This window comes from Zootoca vivipara, chromosome 5 (assembly GCF_963506605.1).
Source record: "Zootoca vivipara chromosome 5, rZooViv1.1, whole genome shotgun sequence".
Lineage (NCBI taxonomy): Eukaryota > Metazoa > Chordata > Lepidosauria > Squamata > Lacertidae > Zootoca > Zootoca vivipara.
In genome coordinates, this window is record NC_083280.1 from 11178917 (window position 1) to 11197704 (window position 18788).

Below are 18788 nucleotides of genomic sequence, written 5' to 3' on the forward strand. Positions count from 1 at the left end.
ATGAGTTGTGTGAATGTAAAACAGAATTTCTCTGAAACAAACACAAAGGGACTCTAAGACAAACTAGAGGAATTTATTAAGGCCAACGTAACAAGGAAGACTAGTCTGAAAGTAGACACATTTCTCAGAAAGGCAGGAGATTACATCCACAGTTTATAGCTTCGTTTCCAGTGGGGGGGGGGATTTTGCAGAAAATATATATCTATACAAAAATTATAAAAAGAGTTTGTATAAGAGTTATTGCATTTACAAAGGATGCGGGCATCCATCTGCTGTGACAACAATGTTGGCCTTTTAAAATACCTATGGTTTGTTAAAAATGGGAGATTGCAGAATGCACAAAAAAGTATATATTTCCTACAAAAGAGACACAAAACTTTTGATTCCTGAGTATGCTAAAGCTATCCAATATTAGAAGCGCTGGGGAAGGCAGCTGTCTTTTTTTATAATTAAAAAAACCAGTTCTTTATGGGCATTTTCTTTCTACACATTGCTTCCCTCCTTCTTCGTATTCTTGCTTGGAGATCCACATCTGCTGGAAGGTCCCCTGGAAGAGACAAAACCAAAGATGGCAGCCTTTTCTTTGAAAGGATAGTGCAGAGTATGAAACGGAAACCATAATGACAGGAAGCTGGAAAGAGCTATTGTCCTCATGTTGGGCTTGTGGAATTCCTAGGTGTCCAACTGGCCACAATATCCACAGGGAACCACATTGGTTGTCACTGCTCTAAAGATGACAAGCAAGGAGAAACAAGGCAATTCAGGTCTGACCTTGTTCCTCAAGAAGGTGTTTTGAAATAATAATCATGCCTATAGTAGTTTCCAATGAGGAAATTGCTTTACCGTTCCTATACACACACACACACACTGGTCCATCATTTTTCTCCCCATTAGCAAACACTCCCCACTGGTTAAGTCTCACCCAAATCTTCTTGGGTAACCTTTTTGAGCAGCGCTGCTTCCCCACCAATCAAGCCTTATCAATCTACTAACCAAAGAAGCCAAAATGGAGCCACCAATCCAGGAACTAAACCGTCGCTCTACTGTTGTATTGTTCGCTATCAACTTCAGTCGCATGCTCTGAAATCAAAATGGGGGGAAAATATTGTCATTTTAAATTGGCCCAGATCCAAGGGGCTATCTGAGGAATGCCCAAGCTGCTGACTTGTATATGCCTACTAGCATTATCTTTCTCTTTAAACAGTCCCACTGCCATGACTGTGTTTCAAATCACATGCGAAATGCCCCTCACGTTTCAGATACGGTTTGCTACATGGCTCTTTGTTTGCAAAATAGGTACACGTATTTGCAAAAAAAAGTCCTAAACCTCTTTTGGCACATGGAACTCACTTGATGGCTGGATCATGCCTATAAACATAGACAACTCAGACCATTATCTCCTGCATCTGCGTACAGCAAAGTCTGCAGAAAGCGCTTAAAATCACGGGGCTGTAGCCAACACTGCATGAGTAATTCCACTTATGCAACAGGGCTTCCCTTTCCTCTCCCTCTACACCCCCCAAAATCTGCTCCAGAGGATCCTCTGAGGTCAGGCATGCAAGAGGGAATTACTCAAATTTGTTGCATGCTCCTGCTCCAACAAACTAAAATGTCTTGGACTGAAACATTACATTTGAACTATGCCTCATATGAAACAGCAAGGCATGTAGACTCATCCCCAATGCATCAATGAACTGAAAGCCAGAGAAGATGGATGCAGTTCACCAGTCTTGTGTTTGGCAGGAGCACTGTTCCAATAGCCAAATACCTGCACACATTTAAGAAGTACAAGGAAAATGTTTGCTGTTTGGTAGCCACTCACCGGAGGTGTTTTCTGAGACAGTTCTCTATTTAGTCTGTCTGTAAAGCTCTGTAGTAGGGTGTTCCCTCCTGCTACAATCACACTCCCATAGAGACCCTGGAGAACGAAGGCAGAACTCATTACAATGGTATTTCTTCTCTGTTGCCCTTCACAACACAGATATATATATTGAAAGAAACAAGTCACAACTTCACTCTGCTGATAAAACAATGTAAGAAAAAATAACTAGCATGCTTAAGACCTGTGAGCGGTTCCAGAAATGAACTTTCCCACTAGGTAAATTTTCCAAAGCTACATAGGAAGTCTAGATAATTCCATACTAAAAATCATAGTTTGGCAGATGGGGATCCCTAATTCACCAGAAGCCTGAGAAATATGTCTAGCATGGACATTAATATCTATTCGTGGACTTTCTGAATTAGCACATTCTCTTGGGCAAGCTGCTGATAGAGGTGGTAAAGATGACTGGGGGGCAAAGCAACAATACAGAATGCGAGTATGCAGGGAATCAAGCTGTGTTGGACCATGAAGATGGCAACCCCAGCCCGGTTTAGTTTCTGTCATCTCATGGAAAACAGCACTACAGGGAATCCTAGCTTCACATTTTACATTGTGGTCTTAGGCACTCTTACTCAAAAGTGTATCTTATCTGTTGCAGTGGGACTGAGTTGCAGTATACAGGGCTGCAATCCTCAAGAGCACACGATCAGCCTGACTACCTGAGACATAGGAGGGCCACCTCCTTGCCCATGAACCTACTCACACGTTTAGATCATCAGAAGCCCTGCTCCATATCCTACCAACTGGCTGAGTTATGGCCTGGGGCAGGGCCTTTCAGTAATGGCACCTACAGGGCAGAGTAGTCTGCCCATTAGTCATTGCCTTTAAATGTCAGGTCAGAATGCCTGGGTGGTAACTAACCATCTGCCAGGGTTTGCTGCTTCTCTTTTTGAATGTTGTCAGTTGGGATTTTATTCATTTTTAGGTCCATTTAAATGTAGTAACTGATTGCTGTCTACCTTCAGGGGTCGCACGGATGGAAAGGTAGGGTAAACCATTTCAAAACTGCTACAAACATGGACTTTGACTCAGTGATTAGAGCATATGCCTTGCACACAGCAGAACCTGGGTCCAAGCCCTGGTACCTCCCCTTTAAAAGGCTCAGGTTATTTTCCTGGTCAGACGATAAACAAGCCTGGGCCACTTGGACAAATAGCCTGACATGGTATAAGGCAGATTTCTACGTTCCTAATCAACACACAGCAGCTAACATTTATGCAGTATTTTAGAGGACATGCAAAGCACTTCAACATTATCTTACATCAATTCAGTGCGACCACCACCACCCTGCAAATGGGATGGGCTGAGACTGAAAGAGCAGTAGCTCCCCTAAGGTGACAAAGCAAGTTCGTTGCCAAGGCAAGACATTACACCAGCTCTCCCTTGGAGAATGCAAGCAGGCTTTTAACAGCATTATGTGGAGCAGATCACTATTCAGGGCATGGGTCAATCCTGCACTTTGAATTTTAGCTAAGGGAAGGGAATCACTCCCTGGTCTATTTACTTTTAAACCATCATACCTAACTAATACTTACTGGCCTGATGTCTATATCACACATCCCGACACTTGTAGTGACCACATGGCTCACGCCAAGCATTGTGTTGCCAGATAAACCCTGGAGAGGGAAGAAAGAAAATGGCAAGTTAATGCTATCATAGTAGAATCAAATTGATAACAGTGTGATAGAATATGCCTTGTATGCATTTTTTCCAGCCCCATAGATAGGAGGTACATTGGTTGAGGAGGGGGCTGTAGCTCTTGGGAATCTTCGCCTGGCCTTATCTTCTCAGTTTGCCCATTTAAAAAATAAATAGCACAGAGACCATGAAATCACTTGCAAAACAGTGGGGAAAACAAACTGTTGCAAAATCAGAAAATGCTGTTGGGGAGGCCCAAATACTGTTAGTGTGTACCTTACTGTCCATTCACCAAAATTGTTATAATAAAAATAAAACCTTTCTTCCCAACTTATTATCCAGTTTAGAACTGCTCCAAAATAAGGCAAGAGTAGATCTTTCCTTTTAACAGTTAAGTCTCAGTCTGCTAACAGGATTTTATCAGAGGGCAAATCATAATGGTCTTGTGTGTGGGTATTTCTGGGAAAGAGAAAGTCTTCATCAGAGCAGAACAATATATGACCCATCGAACCAACCCAGCCGACCACCCATATACTGTATTTGCAATCCCAGGCAGGCAGCAAAACAACAGAGGTTTATCAACCTCCCAATGGGCTGCAATACATGGCTGGTGAACTGTGCTAGCCTGGTGGCCAACCAGTTCTACAAAACAGTGAGGATAGGGGGGGGGTACTCTACTTGTAGGAGAGGATGCTTCATGATCTATCAGTCATATAATGCAAGGATGGGGAAATGGATCCAGCTGGCAGGTGAGAGCCTTCCTGCTTTCCACTTCCCCCAATCACCTGTTGATGACATGGCATTATTATGGAATCAGGTGACAAGTTGAAAATGGCATCAATTTGCAAGTTGTTTCAACACAATTTCAAAATAATGACAGCCACGCCTTCACCTGCCTTGCACCTGAAGTCATCTGCAATTTCAGAGGCAAGGCAGATGGACGTGATTTGGAGGAAATGGCCTCATGTGTCAAATTGGGACCCCTGCCAGATCTAATATGGCCCAGAGGCCAGAGGTTCCCCACCCCTGATGTAATGCTATTAGAAATGTAATGCAAGACACATTCTGGTTCATCTGAAGCTCCAAATATCCTGCTATTTCTTATCTTCCCCAAATCATTTAAAACAGTTAAAAAGATTCCAGGACATTTCACGTTACTGATTCCTATATACTTCCATAACGTAATAGATGCTTGCACACAAAATGCAATCTCACATACTGTCCTACTTAGTTTTACCTTTACATTGGAAGGGTCAAACAAGCCTTCAGGAATTTTTAGCCGCTCAGCACCAAAGTCACAGTTGTAACCATTGGGGAATTCGTAATGTACCGTGGGCATCTGTGCAGCCACCCTGGAGGGCAGAAACAACTCATTTTTAGAAGGCATTAAACCGTTGCCAGGTTTTTTCCCCCCAGTTCTCATGCACAACACAGCAAACTGCATTTCTTACCAAATTTTTATTGCAACAATCCCAGGAAACAGGGAACTGATAAAGGCCACCCAGAGAACTTTGTGGCATGGAAGGGATTGGAACAATGCACCCCTCCCATATCCAAACAATTCCCTTCCCCCCCTCCCAATATTTCCATGTTGCCCTTGTTTTTCGTTTTCTTCCTTGCTGTACAAGTTATTTTCAGAGTCTCATCCCTTCACCACTAAGAGACTCTGCCCAACAGTTTCACTAGCTATTAGAACTGGAACGCTGGGAAGGAGGGGTTGGCCTGGCTGGCTAGCTTGCACCCCTTACACCTTTTTAGCAACAAAATGTCCGAACACTAAACCACTGGTATATCACAAGTGGTCTCTTTATTTACTGTGCTTGTAATTGTTTAAGATAAAACCTATTTGGGAAACTACTTTTGCCATTTTTATGGATGTTTATTGTTGGGTTTCCCACAGGCATCTGGTGGGCCACTGTGAGAACAGGGTGCTGGACTAGATGGGCCGTTAGCCTGATCCAACTGGTTATTCTCATGTTATGTTTGTTTATGACATTGATATACCACCTTTTCTTCCAAGGATCTCAAGGTGGTGTACATGGTTCTCCTCCCCATTTCATCCGCACAATGCTGTGATGTAGGTTAGGCTGAGAGGCAGCAACTAGCTTAAGGTCACCCAGAGAGTTTCATGGCTGAGTGAGGATTCAAACCCTGGTCTCTCAGGTTCTAGTCCACCACTCTAACTAAGGGGGGCACTGGCAGAGCTGTCAATGTGAACAATGTCTCCGGTCCTTGATGCCAAGCCTGAACAGCTCTGCATGAGGTTGAAAAGAGTGCTTCTGTCTTTTAAAGAAACTGCTTGCTTGCTGGTTGTCTTTAAGCAGCTTTTACCTGCCCTAAATTGTTGTTATTCTCAGCTATGGTTAATGAAAACAAGTCAGCTTTGTAAACTATGGGTGGCACTCAACTAAGTTTCACTCACAAGCAGACCTACTGAAATTCATGAACCTAACTTAGCCATGACTATTAATTTCAATGTGTCTACTCTGAGAAAAACTTAAGTTGAGTATCACCCTATGGTTTGAAGTTGGTTTGTTTCCACAGCCAGAGTTAAAATTAACCACAATTTGTCCAGTATTGACAACGTATCAAGTTGTGGTTAATCAAAAACAGAACCAAAAGCTTCCAAATTCTTCCTTATACCCTGCTGGGGTGGCTTATAGGAAAAAGTGCAAGCCCAGCGAGAGGAGAGGCTAATTCTTGTAATGCTAAACAATGATTTAGTATGATGTTCACAGGCTCAGGTTGGAAATCACCCAGTTACTTAAGTTAGCCATTGTAAAGTTGAAAATAATTTTAAAAGAACATACTGTTCATCATAAGTTGAATCAGACACTTGGAGGACAGAAGCCTGGAAGTCCTGAATCACACACTGTGGAGGGGAAAGTATTGAAAAGAACAGGTATGAGGTCTCATGTTCCAAACACCAGAAGACCAAAGAAAGGAGGAACTGTGGACCATACAAGAGAATCCTAGGCAGACAGAAACATTGACATATATCTGTAATATCTCAAAGAGTTGGAGTACATGACCCATGGAAAGTGGAGAATCCCCAGAAGAATCTTTGAAATGGCAGACCTGGTTCAGAGTTACAGAAGGACAAATCTTAGCAGGGAAATGTCTGCATTGGATACCAATAAAATGCCATAAAGCTTTCTCTTCCCACCCCAACAACATTACTACCATCTTCAAAATTAAGGCTATTCTTAGCAGAACCTTTAAGGTATACTAAAGCAGACCTAAGAAATGAAGGCTACCCACCCCTGCAATAAACCTTCTCAGTAATCAAGCTGCGATATCCTGCAATTCTCAAGAGTTTCCACATTGCTGTATGTGGGAACTCCAGGATGACAAACATTTTTAATTTAGAACAATAATGACCTAAAACAAGAGATTCCCTCACACCTTGCAAAACAAAAATACATAGGCTTTATTATATTACTGCTCTCATCTTTTCTCTCCCATTGACCTGCATACTACGTAGAGTTCCAGTTGCCTGACCTCAAAAAATATATTGTTGGGTTGGAAAAGGTTCAGAAAAGGACAACCCAAATGATCAAGAGGGTGGAGCAACTCCTCAAAGAGGAAAGGTTACAACATTTCAGACTTTTTAGTTTAGAGAAAAGATGACTGTCTACAAATTCTACACGATATAGAGATTTATAAAATTATGGCATGGAGAAGTGGCTAGAGAAAAGTTATTTCTTCCTCTCTTGTAGCACTAAAACTTGGGAACATCTAATGAAGCTGAATTTTGGAAGATAAAATTCAGAAAAGATAAAAGAAAGTACTTTTTCATGCAGTGCATTATTAGACAACGGAACGTACGGCTATGCTCTGCCTACATGCTCTGCTTCTGAAAACCAATTGCTGGAAACCAACAGAGGAGAGAGTGCCCTTGTGCTTGGGTTTCCCACAGGCATCTGGCAGGCCACTGCAAGAACAGGCTTTCGAGTTTTTCTGCCATTCCCCATTTTTTTAAAGCATTGTTCCTGGTTATGCAAGCCTAACACATTCACGAGTGCTAGTTATATCTGAGTTTATTAAGGGCAGGGTAGGGGCCCTACGCTCCCCTACCCAGCCGGCCCCTAGATGTTGTTTGACAACTCCCATCATCCTCAACCACTGGCCAGCTGGCTGCAGCTGATGAAAGGTAGAAGTCTTGAGAAGACTGTAGGGCCACAGATCCCTCATCCCAAGTTACCTCTAGCAGAGGAATCCTATCCAGCACAAGGTATACTTCCAAAATTATTTTCTTTGTAGACCTGGAAGAACATACTCACATTGCACATGTAATTGTGCCACGTTCTTGTGACTTGTGGCAATTTCTCTTTTCTCTTCCAGTTTGCTGGAGAGCCCTCACGAACTGCTTCCTGCAATAGCAAATCAGGGTCAGTTCAGTGTCCACATTCCAATATGTTATTTAACAAAGGGCAAGAATACAGGGCCTGTATTCCAACTTCTTTGTTGCAAGGAAGCTGCCTTTCCACAAATCCACAGGATGAGCCTTGGCTTTATGGGTTTTTTCAACCAGTCAAAAAGGGAGCTGTCACTCCAATTCTCACCTTCCCATGTTGGCAAGCACTAATCAGCCCTGCCCTTAGGTGCTACCTGACATTTACTTCCAACACCCTTCAGCCCTCCTGATTAGAGAAATTTCCTTTCTCCTGTCCATCTTTCCTTCCTCCCCTCCCTGTTACTCTAGGGAAATAAAAGGAGGTACAATTTGTTGTGAAAGTTGTTTAAGCAGTGTATCTGGTTGAACCTTTGTTCTGTTGATTCCCTCTAAGTTGTCTAATCTTGAGTATCTAGAGAACCCTTGTTGATTTCATTTCCAATGGGACCCACTAGACTTTCTTCAATTTCACCATACAAGTTTCTAAATTGGATTCAGGCTTTTGGCTTCCTACTGATTACACAAGGGATATTATTCCATGTGCCAGATTGCTTGGTTTTATGATAAGGGCCTTGATCTGAGAGAGACAAGGGGAAACTGTCTGGAGCGCACTCAGCTGGCAGTGCCTCTCCTTGCAACTTTTTGTTGACAGTTGTAAAGGAGAAAGGAGTGTAGTTCAGCAGCCTGTCTTGCAAGTTTGTTGGATGATTCCTTCACAGCTGCCTTACCAAAAGTCAGACCGATTGTCTACCTAGCACCATCAGAACCAAGTGGTGGACATATACCCAGCTCTCTAGGAAGTCATTCCATCCCCAAAATCTAAGGGGTGGCTCACATGCACTCGAGCATTTCTCACTGAACATTTCTCAGGCAAATGATCTGAAGGCCCTGTATAAATGAAAGATGAACATGCATGCAAACTGTGTGTTGTTGGGTCCCTACAAGGCAGAAGTTCAAGAGGTGTTCTCAAGTTCAAAACACTGGGGAAATACTGCCTGGACTGGAGGAGAGGCTCACAAAAGCAGCCAACATACACACAAAGCAAGCAAACCCTTTCATTCTTTCCGTATAATTTATTACCTTTTTATATAATAGAATCAATTTTTATTAGATTTTCGCTTACAAATCAATCATATCAAACCAATTATTCCAAATTATACAAACAGAGTATAATCTATTACCTACCTTTGATGCAATCATATATGGAGGAATTATCTCCACGTTCATTTCCTGAAACAGTTCTCTGCACTGCATCGTAATGAAATCTCCAGCCAGAGGTGATTTCACAATGCCTGCAAATACAGAACACAAGTGGGGCACCTAGAAAAGGTTTCAACCTTCCAATATCACATTTTGCATGCAGGAGGTCACCCCCGCCCAAATCCCAACTAAGCAGAGTTATTTCCGTAGTAGCAGGCTTCTGCATTCTCAGGGACCTGTGTTCTCCAGTCCAATGGCAGACTGGAAAAGCATTCTGCTACACAAACCGCCCCCCTTCAAGAGCAACCAGGCTGCAGAATAAAGATGGTAAGCGACTTCACAGAGCAGATGCACTCAGACTCAGCCAAGGGATGACATACAAAATGCAAACTAAAGATGTTACATTAAAGCGAAAGATATCTCTGTTTTGTAAAGTTTGAAGACATTGGTCTTATGACAATTACAGGGGGGAGGGTTTAGTGTTGTGTTTTATTATTTTTAAAAAAAGAGTGGGCTGAGGCCTCTAGTCCAGCACTCTTTCTTTAGCAGAGGCTCTTAGATGCCCCTGCACAAGCACACAAATAAAACATGAAAAAGATGACCCTTTTCTGACCTTGTTCTTTAGCGTCTGGTACTCAAGAGTATACCAATTCTGAATACAAAGGATGCATTTTTGCTTATTTTGATACCTTAAAAAAAGCTCATGAAGGATAGATCTATCTAAGCCAGCAACCAATCACCACATCTTTGGGGGGGGGAATTCCTCAAATGATTTAATCCTGTTTTGGGGAAAGGAATCCTCTCATCTGTTTGTCCTGAACCTAACTTATTAACGGGGCAGTCAAGATTACTACCGTGTTTCTCATATTTTAAGGCATCCCTACAAAATAAGGCATGGCAGGATTTTCCTGAGGTGGAAAAATATAAGGCATACCTCGAAAATAAGCCGTACCAGGGGGTGGGAGCAGGTCTGTGGCAAAGGAGGGTTGCTGCTGCTGCGTTAACCCCCGGGACCTGGCTGCAGCCTTTGCCTGCCGCGCGCGAAGACCCGGTGGGAGCAGGTCTGTGGTCTGTACAGATACCGGTACTTAATTAAAAAATAAGACATCCCTTGAAAATAAGCCATGGTGTGTTTTTTTCAGGAAAAAATAAATATAAGACGTGTCTTATAATATGAGAAACACGGTACCAACTCCTCTGGAAGAATTCTTACCTTGCTGGAGCACGTATCCATCATGCACTGGGATGGCAGTGGTGTGGGTTGCTCCGCTATCCAGGATCAAGCCTGTGGATCTGCCATTAGCAAAGCTAGTCGGAAGGGTTAAGGAAGACAATGGGATTTGGGCACAACATAAACACAAATGGCGCTGCAGTTCATTTTGCTCTTGGACGTGATAGGACACGTCCTTTCTTGTCAAAATTACATGCAACTTTTGGGGACAGAAGCTAAGAAAAATATACACCTTTGAAGCATGGGAATCCCCCCCCCAAAAAAAAGAAAATAAATATACCTACACTATGGTTGCAATTCTATACATACTTGCTGGGGTGTAAGCTCTACCGAACTCAGTGGGGGGGACCTGCTTCTACATAAATATGCATAGGATTGAGCTGCATTATTGCTTGAAACTCAAGCAACAATCTCCAGTTCCTGAAAGGATTATATCATGTAATTCTTACACCGTCTGAATGGGCAATTTATTCCTCCTGTTGAGTTTTATTCATTCATTCATTCATACACACACACACACACACACACCATAGTTTACACCATTACCATACCATACCCTGTCATTCAAGAAGACATTCTCCAGGCAGGGGGGGAAAAACCTCTAAAAGCATGCTCATTATAGGAACCTTTTCACTGAGAAGCAGGGTAAAAACAATTTCAATAAGCAATACTAAGCAGCTTAGTATATACAAAGTTAATTCAGATCTTAGAGACTTTTATTTCTGACTGGAGAATGAATTTCTGACTGGAGAATGAATGAAATCCAGTGAGGTTGCTCAGCTGATTGTATGTCTTCCAACAGCAGAACAGACAGGGAAGGGGCTTTTAAAATTCCCCCTCCTCCCAATATACTCCAGAGGATTGAGGTAATCACTGTAAATTGCTTCCCTTCCAGCTGACAGACGCCTTAACATCAGCCGAGAGGTAACTTTGGTTACAACCCAATAAATATAACCAACCCATCTTTGAGACTAGCATAGTGACACCACCTTGATTTAAATGTTAAAATGTTAAAAACAGTACCATATGTTTCCGTCTATAAGACACCCCCATGTATAAGACGCCCCCTATTTTGGGGGACTCCGAAAATGGGGGGGAGATAGCCCTCATGTATAAGAAGCCCCCAAATTTTGGACATTATTTTTTAGGGGAAAAACTAGTCTTATACACAGAAAAATACGGTATGTTTGTTTTTTTTCTATAAAAGTGCAAAAAGCTCTGTAATGATGTCCACTTATTCATTAACATGTTTGGGATACGCTGTGAGAACTGCAGTTTTGCACAAGAAGAAAGCAGGGATATTGTAATGTTCAAACATCAGCTCTGTCAATTTCTCACGCTTGGCTCTGGTGTTCCACTAGAAGAGTGCAAAGATAAAAAAAACAAATTCACCTATAACTTGAGCAGAAATATGTCACACTCAGAACAGGTTGCTTAAATGTTCACAGGGCAATAATATGTCAGGCAGGAAAGTTGAGTTACTTCCTATTTACAAATCAGTGGGCTGGTTCATGCAGATGTATCACTTTGAGCCTAATGCAGACAAAATATCAGCTTCCTGCAAACTATGGCTTGAAATTGGAAGCTTGTGCTATCTGTGCATTTTCTCTCAAGGGACTTCCTTCCCAGAGTAGACCACGTCTCATATTATATGTGCATAAATATAGCATTTGAGCCGTAAATCACAAGCTAAAACTATAGTTTACAGTGGCTTTTCAAACATAGTTAAAAGGGAAAAAGCAGGCTAGGAGTAGGAAGGCAACAGGAAGAAATCACTTGAGACAGGAAGGGCTTGTCTACACTGAGTTTACTTTGTGCTCACAGCTGTGTCCACATTTAATTTGAATAATCCACATTACATAACCTTTAAATAACCCGTCTTGATGTTTTCCCCCTGCACATTCAGGTTTACAGGGATAATCCAAAAAGTTGTGAGAAATCAGGATCCAAACCTCTCCACTTGGGGATGCAGACTACTTGCTTTGGTGTTTGGGGTGGGTATAGATCATCCCTTTCTGCTACTCCCCTTTCCATGCCCACAACTTCCTCAGTGCTGTCATTTCTTCTCTGGCAGTGCTCATAAACATTTCTAGCATGTCCATACAGGCAATCTAGTCACAGATATTACAGTTCATCTTGATAGGTTCTTTTACCAAGTCCTGGTTTTTTAGTTATTTGCTCTTCCCCCTTCCACCCCCAAGTTTGCAAGCTTCACAACAGTCAAACTGCCTTCCATGCTTTAAAATCTGATGGGTATTTCAAGGAAAGAAACTGGGCTTTTACTCACTGGCGCTTCAGACATTAGAACAGGATGCAAAGCAGCTTCAGATTTAATGTGCATCTTGTAGGTGTGATCCAAAATGGCTTGGAAGCTGTCCCAGTCCTCAACTGTAACAACATAAAAATAAATTAAACCTGCTGCTTTTGCTGGAGGTGCTGCTCTAGTTTAGGCATGTATGCAACATGAAGCACATTATCAGTGCAAGACTGAGCATGTGGACAGTATAGGGGTCAGCAGGATGAGGGATCTTAGTCGTGTTTCCATCCTTGCACCAGTGAAATCCTGTATCTAAAGAATCAAAGTACACAACATTCAAGCCAATCTCACAGCCCTACAAGATCAAAGGATTCTAACTATACTTCATTGTAAACACTAGTGCAGGAACAACCCTATGAAGGCAACTGTACAATCAGATTATTTAAAAACGTACAAGACAATCTCCTTGCTAATTGAGAACAGTTTACTTTCAAAGCAATACAGGTCCTCTACAGACACAAAGCTTAGCGATGGTTTGTATTCCTTACAGGGAACCATAGCTTGGTTTAGTGTTATGTGCAAACCAGACCATTGGCTGGAAATTAGGATATGAAACTAATATGAAGAGGGTTTGCAAATAATGTTTGCATTATCCATGAATAAGCAATATATCTGTATTTTTTTTAAAAAAAACCATGGGTCAAGGAAGGTCCTCCAACTCTCCAGATGTTCTACCTTCAGAGTCCTATTGGTGCCTGTTTGAATATGGTTATTTGGAGAAAGTCCTAGTCAAGCACACTAAACCATTGTTTCACTGTGCATCTGGCATCTTGTTAGGAGTGAGGTAACAAACCACGGTCACTGATAACTATGATTAAGCATGGTCTCTGAACTTGGCTACTGTCTTTCCAAATTAATAGAATATTTGAAGAAAAGGAAGAATAGATAAATGTTTACAGGACAGGGTCATGTTTTTCAAAACACGCTGCCATTTAAGGAGTTATATTCTTCCCATAACCAGCTTTACAAACTAAACAGGAATGCCTATTTCAAAACAGGTCAACATAAGCTAAAGGGAATATCCACAGCTCTTGGGTAGATCTAGAAAACTTTAAATGCTTGGCCCAAACACCATCAGAATAAATTTCTTTTCGACTCCAGATCAAACATTCTCACAAAGCAGGACAATGCCATTTTGTGAGTAAAAATATTAATTTTTTCTGATGTGTCTGAAATCAATACTCAAGATTTAAGAAAAAAGAAAAGGAAAATGCAAAGCATCATACTCATTCCATTTTTCAAAGGCAAAATGGCCTCCATGTTCTCCCTTGGAACCCGCAATGCATTAGTGTCTATGTAGTACGTTGGACCTCCTTGTTTGCTTTTGTCACCATCAATCTCCATCATGGAGCTCCCATCATCCCGGTCCAGTACCACGCCAATGGCAGTGGGAAAATCAACCTACAATGGGAGATTTGGGGGGGGGGGGGGAAATACACAAAGTTACATAAAGGTTGACTGTTTGCATCAAGCCTAACTAATGGGGAAGAGAAAGAAAGTTATCACCACTGCCTCAAATTCTTACAGCATGTTAGGCATGTCATGCCTCTATTCTGTATGGGGCGTGAAAGGATTAGCTAAACACCGGGGGGGGGGGGACAAACATATAGCTGCACTCTCTGATATATCAGGCTTTCCATAATCTGGCTTACTTATATAATGTGCACATTATTTAAACACTTTTCAAGAAAGATTTCACACTACACGTGGAGTGGGGGGGGGGGGAAATATCTGGAACTGCATTTATCGTTGAACTGTTGCCCAAATCCCAGAATATTTTACTACAAGAGCTAGGAAATCTAGTTGAGAAGGTGGCATGGCCAAGGCGTTCTCACTGAGATTCACAGCCAAGCAGAGATTTAAACATAGGACTCCCACATTTATCTATCCCTCTGGCCCGGGCCATCTCACCATAACATTCCCCTCAAACCAGGACAACCTCTTATTTAAAAAACACCTCTGACATTTGTCAATATATTCCCCTAAACATATGGCCAAAACATGAAGTAATCAACGGAAGAATTTCTAGAGAGCCACATCAAATGAAGACTACTTATTCAAAGGAGAGGAAAAGACAAAAACTACTTAGGTGAAAATTGCAGGGCAGGTAAAAGAAAGACGATTGGTGGTAAGTGTGTTAGGGGAGAGAAATGACCCAGTGTTTTGCAGAAACATGATACCAAGAAATTGCAAATGCTACTATTTAAAATGCAGAGGGGGACAAAACAGCTAGAGATGATAACCTCTCCTGAGCAGAGGTTCCAGCAGACGAATTTTTGTGTACATTTCTACATGATCTTCATATACCATATTTTATTGGACTATCATTCGTTGCTCAAGGGATTTCAATTCCCTTGCTATAGCATACACAGTTATCCCAAAATATATACAAGTATTTCAGGAGTTTGACCAAACTGCGGGAGGCAGTGCAAGACAGGAGTGCCTGGCGTGCTATGGTCCACGGGGTCACGAAGAGTCAGACACGACTAAACAACAACAACATTTCAGGAGTTATTTGCATAGGAAATCCAAATTCTATTGATCAATCTAACGTCTCACTTCTGCTCTCACCTTTGGGCAGTCCTCCCCAGCATAGCCAGCTCTGACTGTATAGGAGCCGATGTCGAACACCAGAGCACCAACTTCATCTGCAAACAGAAATTCACAATTTGTGTCGATTTAAAAACAAACCCTTATCAGACAAGCTATGTGTTTATTGGTAAAAGGCATATTTCAAGACATTGAAAGAGAAGAACTAAAGTGGGACACCTAGCAAAGGTTTCAAACTTCCAATATCACACTGGGACTGCAGGTTGCTTCCAAAAATCTACGCACAGAATCAATTTGCAATGTGTGCCGTAGGCTATTGTAGATTAGGTCCACCTTTAAGCTTTTAAAGGCACACAGTGCGCATTCTACAGATCCCTTTGTGGTAAATATATCCTTCTAACATGGTGACACCTATTACCTATGAGATGGTGTGCACCCATATGTGCCCACTCGCCTACTGTGGTCAGTGGAACTGGCACTTTTATAGGGGTCACATAGTATCCGCATGACATCTGTAAGAACTTGGGTCGTTTAGTTTGGTGGCACGAACACTTTGGAACTCCCTGCTTATTGATAACAGGCAGACACCATCACTGCATTCTTCTTGGGGGTCTGCTGAAAACATTCTTATTGTTGACGAGCCCATGCAAGTGTCCAGAAAGTTTGTATGAGTTTTAATTCATTTCAGTCTATTCTATTGTGGCTTTTAACTTTCTGTTATACTAGATTCAAGTAGGTAGCCAGGTTGGTCTGCCATAGTCAAAATAAATTAAAACAATTCTGTAAATATAGTTAAAAAGACACTTCTTAAAAACCTAAAAACGCCCTTGAAAGAATAAACTCTTCAAAAAAGTTGTATGATCTAAGAAAGTCTTTAAAAGAATCCTTCCAAAAGAATTTAAAAATTATAATGTAGCACCTTAGAGACCAACTGAGTATTTTTAGGTACTGTATAAGCTTTCGTGTGTATGCACACTTCTTCAGATACACTGAAACAGAAGTCATGTTTTAACGGTTCTGAAAGGTTGTGGGTGAGCTGAGTTTGCTTGGACTCTGGGTGAGAGAACCTGGAAGCTGCAAGGGAGGGGTACACTAGAAGGAATTGACATTGATTTATATCAGGGGTCCCCAAACTAAGGCCCGGGGGCCAGATGCGGCCCAATCATCTTCTAAATTCGGCCCATGGACGGTCCGGGAATCAGCATGTTTTTACATGAGTAGAATGTGTCCTTTTATTTAAAATGCATCTCTGGGTTATTTGTGGGGCATAGGAATCCATTCATATATTTTTTCAAAATATAGTCCGGCCCCCCACAAGGTCTGAGGGACAGTGGACCGGCCCCCTGCTGAAAGTTTGCTGACCCCTGATTTATATATAACTTTGTATTAATGCAACATCTTTATATGCAATTCTGTGTTTTTGTTTAAGCTGTCTGCTGTTGCCACAGCTTTCTGCACACCCGTTAGAGATAACTATAATATAGTGAGCGGTAGAGAAATTAAATAATCAAGTGGTTTATTGGTTAAGTGATCATTTTTTTGTTTTTCTCTTTTTTTGGTAAACCGCTTTGAGGGTGTGGGGTTTTTTTTTTTTTTTACAACCAAGCGGTATAGAAATTTCATGAATTGAATATTAACACAAGAATCCCTTTTTCAATATGAAGGCAGACATGCCAAAAGCTTTTCTCCTTCAGGCAAACCTACCCAGATTCATAATGGCTATCTAGCCCGTTTCTTTAATAATAAAAAAACCGTTCACATATTTCCTACATTCAGATTTATAATAATAATAATTACGCTCGGTTTTTTAAAAGTTTTTAAATTTGGTCAAATAAATAATTATAGAGGAAAGCTTTCCCCCTCGGCGCCTAAAGGTGCGGGGAGAAGGTGCCCAGGACGAAATTCTCCCTCCAGTCGCCCCGTCTTAAAGGCACAGGCGCCTTTTCAGGCTCTGCCGGACGGGCGGCGGCGGCAGACTCCCCCTCCCCCGCGGGAAAGAGAGCGAGTCGGTGGAACGCGCAGCCCTAACGGTCCGAGGGGGGGGGGAGAGAGAGAGGAGCTGCCCCTCCCACTCCGAGGAGAACTTACCCCCTCCGTACACGCCGCCGCTCATGTCCGCTCCGGACTTCACCGCTCGGCCGGCAGCGACACACACATACACAACACAAAAATCACCTCAGGCCGCTCTCCCAAGCACAAGCTCCGCCCGCTCGACCTAGCTTGCTTACTGCCGCCCTACTGCTAAACCCAACCAATAGGGAGCGAGGCCCTTTTCTCAGCCGGCCTATCGCGGCACAGAAGACGCCGTCCAGCCAATCGCCGGCGCCGCGTTCCTTGGGCGCGACCGCTGCTGCGTTTCTTCCCCTTGGCTTTCGTCCAGGCGGTTGTAAGGTCGCGATGAGAGTCTCGGAGTGTGGCTGCGGGGAAAGAAACCACGCTCGGTTGCAGATTTTCAAAGAGGGGCGGGGTAGAGGGCGGAGCTGGGAGGAGAATGCGCGTATGGGCTGGAGCTGATCACGTGATTTGCAGCAGCCGGCTTCTTTGATTGGCAGCAGCCAGGTTGCTTTAGTCGGGAGCAAGTCCCAATACAGTACAGTACCGTATGTGCAGTGCCAAGGGCAGTGCCAAAGAATGCTCCAACTACCGCACAATTGCGCTCATTTCACACGCTAGCAAGGTTATGCTTAAAATTCTACAAGGCAGGCTTAGGCAGTATGTGGACCGAGAACTCCCAGAAGTGCAAGCTGGATTTCGAAAGGGCAGAGGAACCAGAGACCAAATAGCAAACATGCGCTGGATTATGGAGAAAGCTAGAGAGTTCCAGAAAAACGTCTACTTCTGCTTCATTGACTATGCAAAAGCCTTCGACTGTGTCGACCACAGCAAACTATGGCAAGTTCTTAAAGAAATGGGAGTGCCTGATCACCTCATCTGTCTCCTGAGAAATCTCTATGTGGGACAAGAAGCTACAGTTAGAACTGGATATGGAACAACTGATTGGTTCAAAATTGGGAAAGGAGTACGACAAGGTTGTATATTGTCTCCCTGCTTATTTAACTTATATGCAGAATTCATCATGCGAAAGGCTGGACTAGATGAATCCCAAGCCGGAATTAAGATTGCCGGAAGAAATATCAACAACCTCAGATATGCAGATGACACAACCTTGATGGCAGAAAGCGAGGAGGAATTAAAGAACCTTTTAATGAGGGTGAAAGAGGAGAGCGCAAAATATGGTCTGAAGCTCAACATCAAAAAAACCAAGATCATGGCCACTGGTCCCATCACCTCCTGGCAAATAGAAGGGGAAGAAATGGAGGCAGTGAGAGATTTTACTTTCTTGGGCTCCTTGATCACTGCAGATGGTGACAGCAGTCACGAAATTAAAAGACGCCTGCTTCTTGGGAGAAAAGCAATGACAAACCTAGACAGCATCTTAAAAAGCAGAGACATCACTTTGCCGACAAAGGTCCGTATAGTTAAAGCTATGGTTTTCCCAGTAGTGATGTATGGAAGTGAGAGCTGGACCATAAAGAAGGCTGATCGTCGAAGAATTGATGCTTTTGAATTATGG

The 18788-nt window shown here is 42.6% G+C and overlaps 1 protein-coding gene across 1 annotated transcript; it reads right to left on the reverse strand.

Annotated features, from left to right (window-relative positions):
* Positions 1-52: 52 nt before the first annotated feature.
* Positions 53-17468, reverse strand: ACTL6A (actin like 6A). The gene is made up of 14 exons (XM_035133505.2): positions 17303-17468; positions 15236-15312; positions 13891-14065; positions 12635-12735; positions 11607-11704; positions 10330-10424; positions 9102-9208; positions 7804-7893; positions 6331-6392; positions 4758-4872; positions 3418-3498; positions 1823-1918; positions 994-1080; positions 53-547 (listed from the first exon to the last, which is right to left on the reverse strand). The coding sequence occupies exons 1-14, from the start codon at positions 17325-17327 to the stop codon at positions 467-469; spliced, it is 1290 nt and encodes a 429-aa protein (XP_034989396.1). The 5' UTR covers positions 17328-17468; the 3' UTR covers positions 53-466.
* Positions 17469-18788: the final 1320 nt, after the last annotated feature.